Here is a 16830-nt window from a genome sequence, read left to right on the forward strand (position 1 = left end):
CTCTGCTGTCTGCTGTGGGGCAGTTCGGGTAGCTGGGGGAGATTAGGGCATGTTGCCCCCGTCCTGGGACTATGGAACAAACTGAGGACACGGAGCTTGTGGAGCTTCTTTCTGCACTCCCAGCCCAGGCGGGAGCAGGCAGAGCCCGCTGGATGTGCGGATGCATGTGGCAGATGTAAGGCAAAAAGGCACCAAGACATTCCTCTGTGCCACTCCACTGACCGCATGCTGAGGTCCGGAGCGCTGTGCCTTTTGCCCTAGCTAATCGTGTCCCTGGGGGCTGTGACACATCAAGCACAGCCCTACGGAGTGCAGCCCCACGGCTGGGACCGGCCACCTCCTGCTAAGAGCCAGGCGCGGGCAGGTGGCCCCGGGCTGGGAGTGCCCCGGTGTGGGGGCCCTGGCTGGAGAAGAGTGATCCCCAAGGCAGAGACACAAGGACCTCTTGCTCCGTGGAGCTGGACCCTGTACCCGACAGACCTCAACAACCCGCAGCACCGCTCCCGGTTGCTCGGACACACTCTTCCCTGCGGCCGCACTCAGCCCCCGGGGGCTCTGCAGCCCTGAACCCCTGGGCAGGGGCGCTCTGGGCTGGGGCTGCCTCTTGCAGGCACTAGAGTGCTCCCTACCTCTCTCCCCGCGACCTGCGGCAGCCTCGGCAAGCTGGCGCGGGCTGCGCCCCGCGGTGGGTGGGGGGACACATGCGACCCCGCCCTTCGGTGGGGCCCGCAGCTCTCGCTCCTCCTCCAGCAGCCCGAGGCCGGGCCAACGCGGAGGCGGGGGGGGGGGAAGGCACCGCCCCAGCCCGGCCGGCATCGCCCTTTTAAGAGAGGGGAAATTCTTCACATAAACAAGCGCGGCCCCGGGGAGCTGGGGGGGCTCTGCTTTCTGGAGGGGGCGTACGGAGTGGGTGCTCTGCGGCCCCCCGAGCTCCCCCTTTCCGCCTCCTGACCGGGCTGGTTTGGGAGAGGAGATGTTGGGGGGTAGAGGGAGCGCTAGAGCCAGGGGGGAGCCTTGAAACAGCCAGGGAGCGTCTCGCAAGTGCGGCCCGAGGCGGGGGGCGAAGGGCGATTGCCCCCCCCCGCCTCCGCGCTTCCACCGGGGCGTGCAGCCGGGGGCTGGGGGCAACGGCTGCCCGCGGGGAAGGCTCAACTGATCCCGCATCCGGCGAGACCTGCAGGCGGGAAAGGGGGCATCCGGGGCGGGCAGGGCACGGGATGGGCCCCGACCTCGCCCTGCCTCTCCCCGCGGGAATGTAACGCGCTGGGACTGAGCCCCCCCGTCCCGCGCCCCAACGGCCACGCAGTGGTGGATGTGACACCCGCTGCCAAGTCACTCCCTGCCCCAGGCAAAGGGTCCGGCCCGAGGGATAAGGGGGCCGGGGAGGTTCCCTTATGGTCCCGGGGGCGCCAAACAGCAGCGAGGCTGAGGCCAGGTTACAAACGCGCTATTTAGTGGCCCTATCGTTAGCATCTCTGCTCTCGAGATGAAGAGCACCCTGAGGGGCTCCGGCCGGTCTCGGGGCTGGGGACAGTCCCGGGCAGCGAGGTTGGCAGCTTCGGGTCCTCAGGGCTTGGCCCCGCCGTGCCTGGGCGCCGGCGGTGAGAGATGGTTAGCGGTCTCGGGAAGTGATTAGCAGTCCCGAACCGTAATTAGCGGTCCCGGGAGGTGATTAGCGGTCCCGGGTGCCGGCAATTCCCGACACTAAGGAGGAGGGGAGGTCTCTGGGGCGGCTCATTCACTGAAGTTTCTGCGCTGAGATCCCCCTCCCCGCCCCGTTTGCAGCTTGGGGGACTTTAAAAAGCCGGAGGGGTGATCTGCGCTCCTTCGGTGCTGGATGCCTCTCTGGCCAGGGTATCATCCCCGGGCTCGGTGCGGCATCAAAGCGGTGCCCGGCGTAGGGGACCCGTGCTGGCTGAGGGGGGGCAGGGAGGACACGCGACAGTAAGCGGGGACTGGGTCTGTCACCGGGACCCTGCCAGAGCCGACGTGTCGAGGGAGACGCCGAAGCTGAACTGCCTGTGATGGCCCCGGGCCAGGAACCAGGCTCCGTGCGCGATGCTGCATGTCCAGATCTAGGGGGGTGACACAGAGGGCACATCGATGGGCATTCTCGCGGGGCACGGCCCCCACCCGGTTACCCCTTCCTGTATTGTCAGCCCTACCAAATAGGCAACGAAGACCACATAGGCAGCCGTCAGCAAGCCCAGGGGGATGTAGTACTGCAGTCCCTGCAGTGTGGGCAGAAAGTCCACCACGAAGTAGATGTTGATGGCACAAACCAGTCCTGTGATGAGGGTCATCAGCACTTTCCCAGGGCTGTGGGCAGGTGAACAGGCATCAGCACCATGGCAGAGCTCCCACCTCGTGTCCCAACAGGCACAAAGCTGTGGGGGGCTCTGGGTTTGTAGGCGTGTGAGACAGCAGTAAGGTGGTACAACATATGGCCATACAGCACCCCCACGCCATCACGGGGCATAGACTCTGTCTGCTTTCCAAATGCAGGGCTGGCAGTGCCAGGGAGGGTGCTGAACACCCAGGGATGCCCAGAGGGACTGAATGTGGCATTGGGATGAGGATGGAAAGGGTAGTGTTACATTCTGCCCAACTCTGGCTTCCCTGAGCAGGTGGGAATGAACATGCCCCCCACAGCTGCCCCCACAGAGTAGCTGAGGGGGGCAGGGTGGGACAAAGAGAGGGTGCCTGCAACTAGAGCCCCCACTGTGTCCCTCTCTGTGCCTCCCCCCACCCTGGCACTCACAGGCCGTTGGTGAAGTCCTGCATGAGTGGGCGCAGGCTGGTGAAGGTGAGGACAGGAAGGACAGCAAAGGGCAGCTGAAAGGAGATGGAGGTGAGGAGGGCATGGCCCCCAGGTTAGAGTGTTGGGAGGCAGGCGATGTCCCCGCTCCATTTACCAGGATGCTCTGCAGGACATTGAGCAGGTCGTTCATCCCCGTGAGGTGACTGACATCCTTGAAGGCAGCCACAAGAACGGTGGGCAGGATGGCAAAGGAACGGGTGAAGAGAACCCGGGCGAACCGGGACCAGTGGAGTTGCAGGAAGCCCTGGGGACGCGGGATAGCATGCACCTTTGGCTCTTGCCATGTGTGGGGCACCGTGCTCGGACGGCTCCCTCCAGACCATTGGTTTAGGGGAGCACTGGAGGCACTGTCCGCTCCTGCGTGCCTTGCGCGGGCGCTTGCAGGGCGGCTGAGTCCCGCTAGATGTCAGCTCCAGGTCATTAAACAAACGACCTCATTGGGCAAACACTGCGCGGGCTACCCGCGGGGTACCTCTGGGAGCGGGTGTCACAGGGGTCGGGGCTGGCCATGCAACGCCAGTGAGTGGGCTCTGTCCACATGCCACCTCTTGGACTAGCAAGCTGCCCCTCACCAGGTGGGCAATGTCCCATGCCCAGCTCCTTGCAGGAATGTGGGGCCATTAACTCTGCCGAATACCCGGGGGTGATGGGGTGTTGTGCACAGAAACCTTACCAAAAGCCCACCTCCCCCCCCCCCCCCCCCCCCAGGTTCCTCCTGGGGGCAAGGCGATCATGCTGGAATCCTTGTCCCTCACCTCCATGACAAACTGCCCTGCATAGGTCCCGGTCATTGTGGAGCTCTGTCCTGCTGCCAAGATCCCGATGGCCCAGATGTACAGTGCTGCTGCCCCGAAGTAGCAACCCAGGATGACGCCCTGTGGAGGGACACTGCCATGGGGACCTGAAAGCATCCCCCAGAGCACTCCCGCAGCTCCCAGCTTTCTCTCTAGGGTGGTCATGGCAACTTCCATCCCAAGAGAGGGGAGTGCTGTGTCCTCCCAAACGGTATGGATGCCTCCTGAGCACAGCCCGGGGCCACTCACCCCCTGGTAGATATCCACAGAGACCGTCTCGTTGTTGTTGGGGAAGATGCCAGCATAGTGGCTGACACTGCTGTTGACACACTGGCTGTGCTGGAAGGCATTTAGCAGGCAAGGGTGATGGCCACCCAGTAACCCCAGAGATGAGGGAACCCCCTCCATGCCGCTCCTCGGAGAGTGAGGACAGGACATCCACTCTCCAAGTGATGCTCTCCGTGCCTGTCTCTACAGCCAGGCACAGCCACCACCTCCTTGCAGGCATAAGGTGATACTTACCACATCCTGGTTTCGCTGGTGGTAGAAAGCCTCACCAAAGACAGCCATGACAAAGAGGTTGATGAGGAAGGAGATGAAGAGGGCCAGGCAGGACTCAGTCAGGAAATACATATTGGCCTCTTGCACCACCTCTTTCTTGGACCGATCAATCACTCGTGTCTGGGCACAGCAGGTGATGTGGGTGCCACAGGGTCAGGTGGGCAACCCTTTTCCACACCCAGGGCTCTGCCATGTATCCCCTAAGACACAATGGGGTGGCAGTGCCCTTGGCAGTGCCTTGGTCTCACCTTGACCAAGGAGGAGTGGAGGAAGATGTTATGGGGCATAATGATGGCACCAACAATGCCCACAGCCTGGAGCAGCTCCTTTCGCCCACAGCCTGGGCAGTAGGGTAAGAAAATGCCCTTCAGCACCTCCACCTGCGCTGGCCTCACCATCACATACTGGGGACCAGTAGGAAAGGGCACTATGAGCTGCTCTCCTGTGCTGTGGCTTTGTGCCAGTGGGGATGCCCCACTGGGCACCCTTGCCAGCCCCCTGCAGGGAAAGGAGTGTCCCCAGCTCCTGCCTTCACCTCGTAGCCAAAGGTCAGGGCCATGATGGTAATGAGTAAGCCAAAAAAAGCCTCCAGTTTGCGCAGCCCTAGAGGGGTCAGAAGATGGGGTGGGAGAGAGCAGGGGATGCTGGAGCTGCCCAGCAGGACTGGGCAGGACTGCCCAGGTGAGCATCCCCACCGTCCCCCCACCCTGGCACTTACCATACTTATCAAGGAAGAGGAAGAAGAGGGTGTCTATGATGGTGATGAGGACCCCACCCCAGAGGGGGATGCTGCGGGATGGCAAGGACATGGCATTAGATGCACGCCCCTCGTCGGAGCGGGGCTGTGGGGGAGCCCTGGGGGTTGCCGTGGGGCAGCTCACTGGCCAGCTGAGAGCAGGCTGAAGGCGATGGCTGTCCCAATCACCTCCTGCATGTCAGAGGTGATGATGGCGATCTCCATCATAAGCCAGAGCAAGACACGAGGTACCTAGAGAGGGCAGAACACTGTGAGGTGCCTAAGCCAGCAATGGGACACAGCCTCCAGCATGGAATCCCTGCTCCTGTCCCTGTCTGCAGCCTGTGGTAGGCCACCCAGAGCAGCATGGGGACCTCAGGTGACTCTGCCCCCCGGCCTCTCCCATGACTCAGGGTGCAAGAAGGAGCCTAAATGCCAGCCTGTTCCTGCTCCTCATCCCTGCCTCAGATGGAGCTGAGGATGGGGCCTAGCTGTCCTGTTACAATGCTTCCAGAGATGTGCTGGGGTGCAGGGGAGTACTCAGCCCTCCTTTTGGGCACCTGGCATTTAGCCAACACCTCATTGCTTGTTCCCCCCACCAGGATCCTTCTGTCTAGGTGTGACTCCTGCTTTGCCTTGTGACCTTCTCCCCAGGCGTCCCCAGCTCCTTGTACTGATGTGCCTGGGCTTGTCCTGCATCTTGGCTGTGCGACACTGCCCTGACGCCCAGGCTCACCCTGCTGCGGGCACCCTCACATGCACCCAGGTCAGACAAGGACAACACAGTAGCTGCTTCTTCCTACCTCAGCCCAGCCCCCTGTACAAGCACTAAATAGGGGGCACCAGGGCTGGGGAGGCTCTGGGGAGTCTCTGTAAGAAAGACTCAGAGCTCTCACAGTATCTCTTCTGCTCCTCTCTAGTCCCCTGAGTCCCTCCCAGGCTCATGACTTAGAAAATAATGTGGGGCCCTCGCAGGCTGTGACCTCTGGGGGTGCTCCCAGTGGCTTCTCACCTTGGGGTAGTAGAGGTAGCAAATCTCGGCCAAGTCCTTCCCAGTCACCACGCCCAGGCGGATGGCCAGGCGCTGGCACAGCAGCCCCAGGACGGTAGCCCACAGCAGCACCCACAGCAGCTGGGGCGGGGAGAGGAGGGAAGGAGGCAGCAGAAGCTGGGCACCAGGCAGGATCACACTGCCTGGGGCTCCCAGCAAGTTCATGAATCAGCCCCCGGGGACATGGGGAAGAGAAGCCCAAAGGTGGCCCCCAGCCCAGGGTCGGGGTAGTCCCTCTTGCACTCCTAGGTGCCTTCTTTCAGTGCCAGAAGCGCCCTCACCCCATGCCCTTCCTGCCCTTCGGGCTGAGGAAGCCAGCTTGCCGTAGGGCCGGGTGGCCGTTGGTGCGGGATTGGTTACGAAACCCCCCCAGCTTCCTGACTTGGAGGCCGGGGGGGCCCAGGGCTCACCTTGAATCCTGCCACCGCCCCGCACTGCAGGTCCGACTCCACGTTGCCCGGGTCCAGGTAGGCGATGCTCATGAGGAACCCGGGGCCGGTGAAAGCCCACAGTTTCCTAAAGCTGAAACCGGGCTGGGGCGCGGCAGCAGGTCAGAGAGAGCTGCTCCCATTCCAGCCCAGCATCTTATCTCCCCGCTGCACTCGCGGCCCCAGCCCTGCACGGGTGTGTTTCGTGCCCCGGGGACGTTTCTCCCTCTTGCTTTCAGGAGCGAACTGCTGCTCCCCAGCCCTTCTCCGTTAGCAGCAGCGCCAAGAGCAGCAAGATTCCACACCCCCCCTCCCATCCCGCCCAGGGACGGGTTGGACAGCGATTTGCAGAGGGGTCCTGAGGCTGTCAGGAACAGATCCTCCGTAGCACCCTACTGCCGAAACCCGTTTTCAGCACCCTTCCTGGCGGGAGAGCGCCAATTCTTTCCCCTCTTCTATCCCCTGGGATGGGATGGGGATGGAGGCTGATGGGGGAGCAGGCAGCCTCGGGAAGCTCCACTGGACTGGTCACGGGTGGCCCAGAATGGGGGCCCCAGGAGCTGTGTGAGCAGCAGCGTGATCCCTGAGGGCGGGGTAGCAGCTCATCGCATGCCTCAGTTTCCCCATCTGGAAACCTCCAAGCCCAGGGCTGTGACTTGCCTGAGACAGGTCTAGGGACGTTGTGGTTCCCAGGACATGTGCCACACACTGTCGTTGCCCTTTGCTCTTCTACCACAAGCTCTTGTGGTACCCCTGCCCCAGCTCTGCCTACCCTCAGACAGAGGTGCCAGCCTTGCAGCACCTACCCCATTGCCCTTGGGGATGCTGATGAGTTCGTCCAAGCAGGTCTGACCCAAAGTGCTGGGGCGCAGCGGAGGCGTGGGGCTGCTGCCAGTGCCATAAGTCTGAGCTTGGCTCTGGTTCAGAGATCCGGTGAGGCCTGGGGTGGGTGAGGAAGAGGAGAGATAGCAGCCCACTGGGGATCAAGGGCACTACTGAACTGATAGCCTTGGTACCAGCTCCCCCTCAGTGCTACTTGCTGGTTTTCAGTGATACCCGTGACAGACAAGGCCCTTTCCAGGGGGGCCATGAAGGTGGCTGTGTGGTGGCTCTTAGTGGCTACCCAAAAGGTTGGATGCCACCTCCAGCTCAAATGTCCCTGACAACCTCCACTCTCAGCCCAGTCTTCACCAGTCCAGGAACCAAGTACATGTCTGGCCAGGAGGGACAGGAGAGGACTCTGACCTGGGTTCTGTTGCTGGGTGGGCACCAAGCAGGGACAAGAAGCTGGTACTGCTTCCAGTCCACCCCTAGCTCACCCACACCCTGGGAGCGTGGGTGAATCATTGGTGGGCTGGGGGAAACAGCGGGTAGGACTTGCAGGGCAGCCAGAACAGGCCAGAGGGGATGGTGGCCAGTGGAGTGAAGGAAAGCAGAGCCCAGGGGATCTGGAGCAGAGGGAAGGGAGCCTAGGGAGGAAACACCCAAGTGTTATGTGGCTCACCTGGCTCCAGTGGTGCTGTGGAGGGGCCCAATCCGGACATGGTGCTGAGGAGCACACTGGATGCAATGCCTGTCACTTGGTTTTTAAAGGATCCCCCCAAGCTGCTCCTCCCCACCCCCCTCCTCTCGAGGAGGAGGAGGAGAAAGAAGTTCTTCCCCACTTGCTGACCTGGGCTGGGAAAGGGGCCCTGCTTGAGTGGGGTGGTTGCTATGGATGTGTGTGGCTTCAATTTCCCCACCCTGTGCCAGAAGCAGGGCACCCAGCACCACCCACCCCTTTGCCATGCACGTTTGCATGCAAACACAGGGCACCCACACCAGTGTGCTCAGCAGTGTGGGAACGTGCCTGCATGCCACCCTCCATCCCATGCCAAAGGCTCTCCTTCTTGGACAGTTGAAGAGGACAGTGTCCTGCAGTGTGAGGAGAAAGGGATGGCTGCTTGGGAAGAGGGCAAAGGCCAGAGGAGTGGGAAGGAAGCAGGCATGTGTTGCACAAGTGCATGAGCAAGCAAAAAGCAGCCTCAGCTGCGGCTGGAAGTGCTTAGCCAGGAAGCTCCTGCAGCACAGAGTGCTCACTGCACCCCGGGTGGGAGGACCTTCACCCTAAGGGTCAGGCTTGTGTCCACAAAAGTAGGGCATGCCATCCCCAGGACCCTTGTGGCTGTGGAGGTGTGAGGGGGAGCACCTCAGATGCACTCATGGGTGTCTGGCTAGTATCAGCTGCCTCTCCAGGGCAGCTGTGCTGTGCCCCAGAAAGAGGTGGGCATTGCGGTCTGTCCCCAGGGAGTTATGGTGGTGAGCACAGCCCCGGGCTCAAGCCTGGCTCTGCTCCAGGGTATGTGCCAAGCACCTCCACCCCAAGCAAGGGGCAGAACAGCTGGGAGTGGGACAGGATCCCCCCTAGACTGGTGTATGGGAGTGTTAGTACTGAATTCAGCATCCCCTGCCCTCCCTGTACCTCAGTTTCTCCGAAGCAAACAAGCCTGGACAGGCAGTGCTGGCAGCTTTATTCTCTGTTAGCTGGAGAATGGTGAGGTGGGGGACTGGGGAGGGGTCTGGCAGCCTCAGCAGAGGCAAAGGGGCTCCCAGGGGGCTGCTGGCAAGCCAAGGAGGTGAAGAATTGGGTGGCAAAGGAGACAGAGTCGTGGGGCCGCTGGAGGAGCAGGGTCAGGAGGAAGTCAGCCATCTGTGCCTTGAGCTCCGGGTGCTGCTGGACATAGCTGGTGTAGGACGCTCTCAGCTCCTCCTGTGGTGGGGTGGGCAAAGCAGGCAAGGGCACTCAACATAACTCCCACTAGGTAGTATGCTGGGGAAGGGGCAGGATGCCCCCTGAGTCCTTTCCCACCCTTAAGGAGGTGTGGAGGATGCTGGCCAGTCTACGTCATTCCCTGTGCCCCCCAGGGGAGACCCTGCTGGGGAGTGGCACAGTCCCGTGTCCCCATATCCCATCATCTCACCTTCCTGTCCAGGAACCAGGAGTAGAGCTGGATGTCCTCTTCCCACTGCAGGGGCTGCTTGGCAAAGTGGGGCCGGGGCTTGATCCCACCTGGCAGCAGAAAGGCATTTGGCTGCCAGAGAGCAGGCAGGGACTGCTCATGCTGGGGGGCACAAGCTTCCTTCTCTGACTACCTGTCTCAGTGAGGACTGATGCATCCTGCAGCAGCATTACAACTGGGCAGCCGACCTGCACTAGCCGTGCCAGATGCCTGTGAGAGGAAGAGCTGGTGACTCCCCCATCCTGACTCCTTGCCAAGCTGGCACAGGCTTGGGGGTGCCCCTGGATGGATCCACTCATACCCACTGGGGAGGAAGCTGCTGTGCGAGACAGTGGAGATGCCTGTGCCACTGTGCAGGGTTCGCTCAATCACAAACACTTCCATCTCCACTGAGCCCACTGTCTGCCACTGGATGCCTAGGGCACGCTGGGGAAACATGGCCAAAGGTCACCCGTCCTGGACTCATTCCTGTCCCCGGGTGCCATCCCCATGCGCCCTCATGCAGTCAACTACACTATTCAGTTCCACCTCCTGCATCCCACCCTGGCACTCCCAACTTGACCCAGATTCCTGATCCCATGTGTGCCCTTGGCTGGCAGCTCACATAGCTGGAGGTACAGAGGTGACCTTCAGTGTCGATGGCTGGGAAGATGAGGCTGGGGGGCACTATCTGCCGGCATGCCAGCACCCGCAGCAGCAGCAGACTGGCACCCTCCAACAGCAGCCCCTGCAGCTTGGCCTGGCTGTAGGAGAAACTCCAGCACTGTGGCTCTGCCTGCAGAGAGATCCATCCAGCTCATGGGATAACTATGGCACCACTGTTCCCAAGGACCCCTCCATGGGACAGACCAGCCATACCTCCTCTCCTGCCCCATCAGGGGGGCAGAAGGAAGAGATATTTCCCCCTCAGTCTCACCTCTCCCTTCTGGAGGATCTTTGTGACAGTCATCCCATGATGGTGGCTTATTATGTGAGTCCTCCTCTCTACAGGCTGTTCTTCTAGCTGCAGGAAGGGGTAAGGGGCACAGGGTGGGGAGGGCAGAGCTAGGACACACCTTTATCTGAGGTGGTACATTCCCGTGCCCTTTCAACAAGGCACGATGTCGGATGTACTCTAGGAAGCTCCCTGCTCCAGAGGGGGCACAGAGGCTGGTGAGACAGAGCTGGTGTCCAAACCAAGGAAAGGACACAAGGCTGCCCACAGAGACCTCACGTGGGGCACAGCCTCCAAGAGAACATTGCTGCAGGGTGCTCCCCAGGCAGGAGATCAGGACATAGGAAGGGGACACGTCACCACCACCACATTAATCACCTCCAGGCGCTCCTGCTCCTCCTGCTCCAAGGTCTCCAGCTGCGGGGTCACATAGGCTGACAGAACAGAGCCACAACTCAGCCTACCCTGCTGGCACTGCAGCAGTCCCTCCGTAGCCCGGAGGGGCCGGTGGGAGGGAGATGCTCCAGCCCTGGGGAGGTGGAGAGAGCACCTCCAGCCACCCGCGGCTAACCTTTGAGGGTCTTGGAGCCGGGCACGCCGTCTTGCCTGCCGTGGGCCTGCACCAGGAGGCAGCTGCTCACAGGCTCGCCCGGCTGCTCATAGGGTGCCCACTGGGCTGCAACCCACCACTGGGCCCCTCTCTGCTCCCCTGGCGGGCTCCCCGCCGCCACCACCTCCAGCGTCTCGGCGAACAAGCAGCGCTCTAACTCCTCCGGTCCTGTCCAGAGGCACAGGCACCCCTGGCTGGAGGATGGTCATCCCTGCCTCAGTTTCCCCCCCACTCCCTTTGCAGAATAAGCTGAGCCCCTTACCATTTACCAGGCTCATCTTCCAAGCCCCATCCGCCTTCTACCGGTCCCGGTGCCCCACATCCCTGCGCTGTGGACCCCCGGGGCACGGTGCGGGGACTTGGGCGAGACTAGCGGAGTGGTACCTACCGATCAGGCGCAGGAACTCGGAGACTTTCTCCGTGAGAGCTGAGTTCTCTTGCCGGCCCTCGGCGGGGGGCTCCATGCCTCTCCTGGAGGTTCCTGCTGCCAGACCCGCGGGTGAGAGGGCAGCACGTCTGCCCCAAACTGCGATACCATCCCCCGGCACCCACAAGGGTAATCGGTTGCGGCGAGGCGGTGATAGCCCCCGCCCTCTGTAACCCTCCAGCCCCTGTGGCTCTCGCCATCCTCCCACACAGATCCTCCCAACACCACCCCTCGCCCCTCAGCAGCACCCTCCAACGTCCGCCCCAGCCCCCGGTGCACCTCCCGGTCCCTGGACCTGCCCGGGTGGGGCTCCGGTGTCCCCGCACGCCGCGGAGGTCTCCACAGCAACGGCCTGGCCCCGCCTCATAAAGGAGCAGCGATCCCGCTGCGGGGTTTCGAGTGACGGGGCGGGGGGCCGACACACTGGCCGTGGACGGAGAGAGGCCACCGGGTACAAGTTCCATCCAGCCTTTTATTTGAGAGGGGCTCCAGTTCACAGTACAGCTGCACCCCACGCCCACCCCACCAGCAAGCCCCATGGTCCCATCCCAGCGTGTGTGCGTGTGCGTGTGTGTGCATGTGCGTGTGTGTGTGTGCGTGTGTGCATGTGTGTGAGTGTGCATGTGCGTGTGCATGTGTGCATGTGCATGTGTGCATGTGCATGTGTGCATGTGTGCGTGTGTGCATGTGGGTGTGTGCGTGTGCGCATGTGTGGGTGTGTGCATGTGCGTGCATGTGTGTGCGTGTGCATGTGCGTGTGTGTGCGTGTGTGCATGTGGGTGTGTGCGTGTGCATGTGGGTGTGTGCATGTGCGTGCATGTGTGTGCGTGTGCATGTGCGTGTGTGTGCGTGTGTGCATGTGGGTGTGTGCGTGTGCATGTGTGTGTGCGTGTGTGTGCATGTGTGTGTGTGCGTGTGCATGTGGGTGTGTGCATGTGGGTGTGTGCGTGTGCGTGTGTGTGTGTGTGGGTGTGCATGTGGGTGTGTGCGTGTGCATGTGGGTGTGTGCGTGTGCATGTGGGTGTGTGCATGTGGGTGTGTGCGTGTGCGTGGGTGTGTGCATGTGGGTGTGTGCGTGTGCGTGCGTGTGTGCATGTGGGTGTGTGCGTGTGCGTGTGTGTGTGCATGTGGGTGTGTGCGTGTGCGTGTGGGTGTGTGCATGTGGGTGTGTGCGTGTGCGTGTGTGTGTGTGTGTGTGTGCATGTGGGTGTGTGCGTGTGCATGTGGGTGTGTGCATGTGGGTGTGTGCATGTGGGTGTGTGCGTGTGCGTGTGCATGTGGGTGTGTGCGTGTGCGTGTGGGTGTGTGCATGTGGGTGTGTGCGTGTGGGTGTGTGCATGTGGGTGTGTGCGTGTGCATGTGTGTGTGCGTGTGTGTGTGCATGTGGGTGTGTGCGTGTGCATGTGTGTGTGCGTGTGTGTGTGCATGTGGGTGTGTGCGTGTGGGTGTGTGCATGTGGGTGTGTGCGTGCTCAGGAACGCAGCGGGGCGGGCGCTTGGCAGTGTGGCACCGAGCATCGGCTGCCGGAGAGGAGCCCCTTCCTTTACTGCCCCCTTCCTTGCTGGCTCCATCCCAGCCCTGCCCCCAGCAAAGGTAATGCACAGTAGTGGGGGCTGCCAGGAGAAAGGGGGACTCCCTGAGTGCTTGTGGGGTGGAAATTTGGGGCTCCTAGAAGAATGAGTGGGGGTGTTAGGACAAGACCTTGGTGCCATCTTTACAGACCCAGCAGTGGGGTGGGGCATATGGACCCCCCAAAAGAGGATCGAGGTGCTTTGACGTTTCAAGCTGGTGACTCCCCAAGTCTGGGGTAACAAAGGCAAACAGTGTGTCTACTCTCCCCTCTTCAACCCCACAACCCAGGAGGCAGATTCACAGGTAAACAGACCGCAGCCTTGGCCCTCCCACACCTGAGCAGCATCCATCCCCGCGGCGAGGACAGGGTTGGAGAGTGGGGTCCTAGGTGGCTTTGTAGAGATCCTTGCGCCTCCGCACCTCCTTGAGGACACGGGCACGGAAGGCATTGTGCTGCTCCCCTGGACCCTGGTGCAGTCCCAGCGCTGCCTGCAGTTCTGGACGGTGAGTCCGCAGAAAGGGGTTGTAGGTCTGCTCCTCTCCCAGCGTGGAGGGGCACTGCAGAGACAGAAGCTCAGTCCCCTGCCAGAGGCAGAATCCCTGCTGGGGAGCCAGGACTCCCTCTTCCCCCAAGACCCCTTACTCTACCATGCAAGAGAGTGTCAGGGTGCAGCAGCCTCACTGAGGGATGGGGAACCCTGTTAAGGGCTGGGTTGGGGGGGGTCGCTGCAGTCAGGGGACCACCCCTCAGCCTTACCGTACTCCTCTTCTCCTGGCGCTGCTGTGTCACCCACTGCAGCTTCTGCTCCAGTGCAGGGTTGTCCAGCTCCAGGAGGCTGGCAAAGGTCAGGCACTCCAGTGCATATTCATGGCCTGTGGATCCCCAGACCCCTTAGCATCAGCCCTGACTTGTCCCTCAGGTTAGCAGCAGGGACTAGCAGAGATACTGGAGGTTCTGCTCTGCTGGTAGAGGCACTCACCTGGCCACAGTAACGTATCGTCGCCCAAGCCCACAGCCACGTCCAGGGAAGCGAGCATAGTCTCAGGGGAGCCTTCAAACAGCCTGCCTGAACACCCACACAACTGCCTGTCACAGCAGAGGACTGTGGGATCCCCTCAAGCCCTTCCCAGGGTGGGACTTAGCCCCAAGCCACCCAGGTCTGGGGTGGGGTGCACTCACCACAGCCAGCAAGGAAGAGGAGGTCCCCAGAGAAGAGGCAGTGGGGGCCACCAAAGGGCACCCCGTCCAGCACATACACCATATGGCCCACAGTGTGGCCAGGAGTGGCGAGAGCCTCAAAGGTCAGGCAGCCCACGCTCACCTTCTCCCCGTCCACGAGCGGGCTGTACCGGGCACAGAGGTGCACTGTCAGGGTGCCCACCCACCCAGCACCTCAAGACACCCACGTCCCCATGAAACCCTTCCCTGGTACCAGCACTAGTATCATGAACATGCCAGGTCTCTGCCCATAAATGGGGCAGTGTGGTACTTGGGGAACAGATCAGTGGGTGAGTGGAGCAGAGAATGGTGGTTGGGAATAAAGCCCCCACTCCAAAATTACAGGGGTGCTGGGGGGATGTAGAGCACAAGGCTTACCTGGTGAGCTCTGGGATGGCATCAAGGGTGCTGCCATACACCTTGCAGGAGTTGTGCTGCTGGCAGAGCACAGCATTCCCCCCACTGTGGTCCCTGTGAACAGGGAAGTAAGCGCATCCCGTAAGTGTCCCTCTCTATATCCCTCCTCCAAATGGAGCAGGGCTGGGGGCTGCCTCAGCTGGGGCACCATTCACAAGAGCCACTGACCCACCCAGGGGCCAGTCTTGCCACTTACCAGTGTTTGTGGGTGCAGAATATAGCCTCCAGTATCACCTCCTCTTCTTCAATAGCAGCCTGGGAATGGAAAGGGCTTGACAGAGATTTGGGGATATGCAGACCCTGCATGAGTCTGCCACTAACTTTCCCCTGCCCCAGCTCCCCACACACTGCGTGAAACTCATCACCCTCCAACTTTACCCTGAGCACTAAGGGTTGCAGATCAGGAGCAATTTGCCCCCCAAAAGCCTGAAACATGCCACCCACTCACCCAGCAACCCTAGGTGGAGGCTGCGAGGCTCTCACCTGCACAGCCAGTGGGTCAGAGGGGTCGATGACGGCAGCCCGTCCAGAGGCAGTGTCAATGATCAGGTAGCTGTAGTTGCTGGATAGCACAGGAATGGGCACGATTTTCACCCCTGGCAGGGAGCGGACAGACAGACATTAGAGTGCAACCCCCTCACCAGGAAAAGGGGCAGCAGAGAGGCCATGCCAAACTCCCTCCATCTTTGATCATCTCTCAGTTAAACACGCTTTGGGCAATTTGGCAATGGCAACCCTTCCCCACCCCAAAGTACTGGTGTTGGGAGAGGCGACAGGGCCACAGGTGGAGGGGCTGCCCAGAACTCACCGGGGAAGTGGTGGGGCTGGGATGCAGAATGGCCCTGCGGGTACCGCTCCCGGGCCTTCTTCACCTGCCGCCGGTAGAAGAGGTAGCCCAGCCGTGTGTGGGCATACAGGCTGTACCTGGAGAGGGCAAACACCCCTAGCATGAACCCACATCCCCTCCAAGGAGCCTACTTGAGAATGGGGCTGCTGCCAAGGCACGGTCACATGCCACACATGAGTGCTGCAGCTGGCATGTGTCCCCCCTCCCCCAAATCTGCAGCGAGGGTAGAACCTCTTCCCCAAGCAGATCCTCATTAGCTACTTTGGGCAGCAAGGACAAGGATGGACAATGCTGTGGGACCATCCATCCCTCCATCTGTCTGTCCAGGAGGGCTCTGCTCACAAGAAAGGGCTGGAACCCCAGAGCTCTGCCTGCCAGTCCTCTCTGACTGTCCCTATCCCGTGCCCTAAGGGGGCCATGGCCACGGCTGACCCCTCTCAGAGGACATACCCAGAGTGGCTTGGGAAGAGGGAAGTGGAAGCAGAAGGGCCAGTGGAAAAGTGAAAAGAGAAGCCCCTGCGGCATGTGCCACACAGGAGGCCAACGGATGCAGGCTGGGGGACTCGGAAAAACACCTCGGGACTGGGGCTGGGGATCGATGTCATGAAGGGCATGCAAAGCTCTGGGCTGCAAAGGCCATCCTAGGGTCAAAGGTATTCTCCTGGATGGTGACATCCTCTGCACTGGCACCGGCAGGTGCATCAGAGTGGATCCCGACAGGAGCTGGGGGTCCCCTGCATCTGTGGAGAAGTGCAAGTGCGGAGTCGGGGATCGGGGGCTCCTGCCGGCGCTGGGAAGCGGGGCCACGGCCAGGTTAGCAGCGGGCAGCGGCGTCTGTTAATGATTAATCCCGAGGGAAAGAACCCTGTGAAGGGAGTCATATACGAGGGTGACTGTCACCGCGCTGGGACCGCCGATGGCCGACTCCCGGGCCTGCGAGCAGCCTCCAGTACCTGGACTGACACCGCATGCCCTCCGCCCCACGGCCGGGGGACCGAGCGCAGGTAGAGAACTATCTGCCCTCAGCTCCAGCCTGGCTTCCACCGTGCCAGCGGGGCCGGGGCACACCGGGCAGGTCCCAGTGCCTGGCCCCCGGTGGAGTGCACCCAAGGAAAGGACAGGCCTTTCCTCCTGGAGACAGAACAAAGGCGGGCGGCGGCGGCTCCCTCCCGGCTGGGGTACCGACGCGACCGACACTCACCCGACGCGGAACAGCAGCGGACCGGCGAGAGCCATGAGCGCAGCGGCGGCTTGGCGAGCGAAGCGGCAGAAGGGCAGGCAGCGGCGCAGGCAGGCGGCCCCCAGCCCGCGGACGCCGGCCACCGCCACCCGCAGCGCGGAGCCGCCATCCCCTGCGCGCCGCCCCCAGCGCGCCGCGGCCATGCCGCCCCGGGCCCGGCCCCCCTCGGCCCGG

General features: G+C 61.8%; 3 protein-coding genes across 11 annotated transcripts; all 3 read right to left on the minus strand.

Moving 5' to 3' along the window:
• Positions 1–550: 550 nt before the first annotated feature.
• SLC11A1 (solute carrier family 11 member 1) lies at positions 551–6486 on the minus strand. Its single transcript, XM_064167651.1, has 13 exons — positions 6374–6486; positions 5925–6044; positions 5058–5164; positions 4895–4965; positions 4712–4779; positions 4425–4580; positions 4138–4296; positions 3865–3954; positions 3577–3696; positions 2916–3065; positions 2762–2835; positions 2166–2319; positions 551–2075 (listed from the first exon to the last, which is right to left on the minus strand). Exons 1-13 carry the CDS (start codon positions 6443–6445, stop codon positions 1965–1967), a joined length of 1452 nt encoding a protein of 483 aa, XP_064023721.1. The 5' UTR covers positions 6446–6486; the 3' UTR covers positions 551–1964.
• Positions 6487–8880: 2394 nt separating this feature from the next.
• On the minus strand, positions 8881–13103 carry CATIP (ciliogenesis associated TTC17 interacting protein). Of its 9 annotated transcripts, XM_064165293.1 has the most exons (10): positions 11641–13103; positions 11323–11415; positions 10896–11128; positions 10703–10758; positions 10307–10393; positions 9995–10165; positions 9692–9816; positions 9524–9600; positions 9352–9440; positions 8881–9140 (listed from the first exon to the last, which is right to left on the minus strand). In XM_064165293.1, the coding sequence occupies exons 1-10, from the start codon at positions 13101–13103 to the stop codon at positions 8901–8903; spliced, it is 2634 nt and encodes an 877-aa protein (XP_064021363.1). In that variant the 3' UTR covers positions 8881–8900. The 9 variants fall into 9 exon arrangements, 8 of the variants coding, with proteins under 8 accessions (XP_064021363.1, XP_064021373.1, XP_064021423.1 ...); XM_064165303.1 differs by lacking the exon at positions 9995–10165; XM_064165353.1 differs by lacking the exon at positions 11641–13103 and having other exon boundaries at positions 10896–11102; positions 11323–11492.
• Positions 11814–16744, minus strand: LOC135187044 (probable hydrolase PNKD). Its single transcript, XM_064165386.1, has 9 exons — positions 16618–16744; positions 15378–15493; positions 15053–15165; positions 14766–14824; positions 14531–14623; positions 14114–14277; positions 13914–14000; positions 13691–13806; positions 11814–13491 (listed from the first exon to the last, which is right to left on the minus strand). Exons 1-9 carry the CDS (start codon positions 16650–16652, stop codon positions 13318–13320), a joined length of 957 nt encoding a protein of 318 aa, XP_064021456.1. The 5' UTR covers positions 16653–16744; the 3' UTR covers positions 11814–13317.
• Positions 16745–16830: the final 86 nt, after the last annotated feature.

Source organism: Pogoniulus pusillus, chromosome 2, assembly GCF_015220805.1.
Source record: "Pogoniulus pusillus isolate bPogPus1 chromosome 2, bPogPus1.pri, whole genome shotgun sequence".
Lineage (NCBI taxonomy): Eukaryota > Metazoa > Chordata > Aves > Piciformes > Lybiidae > Pogoniulus > Pogoniulus pusillus.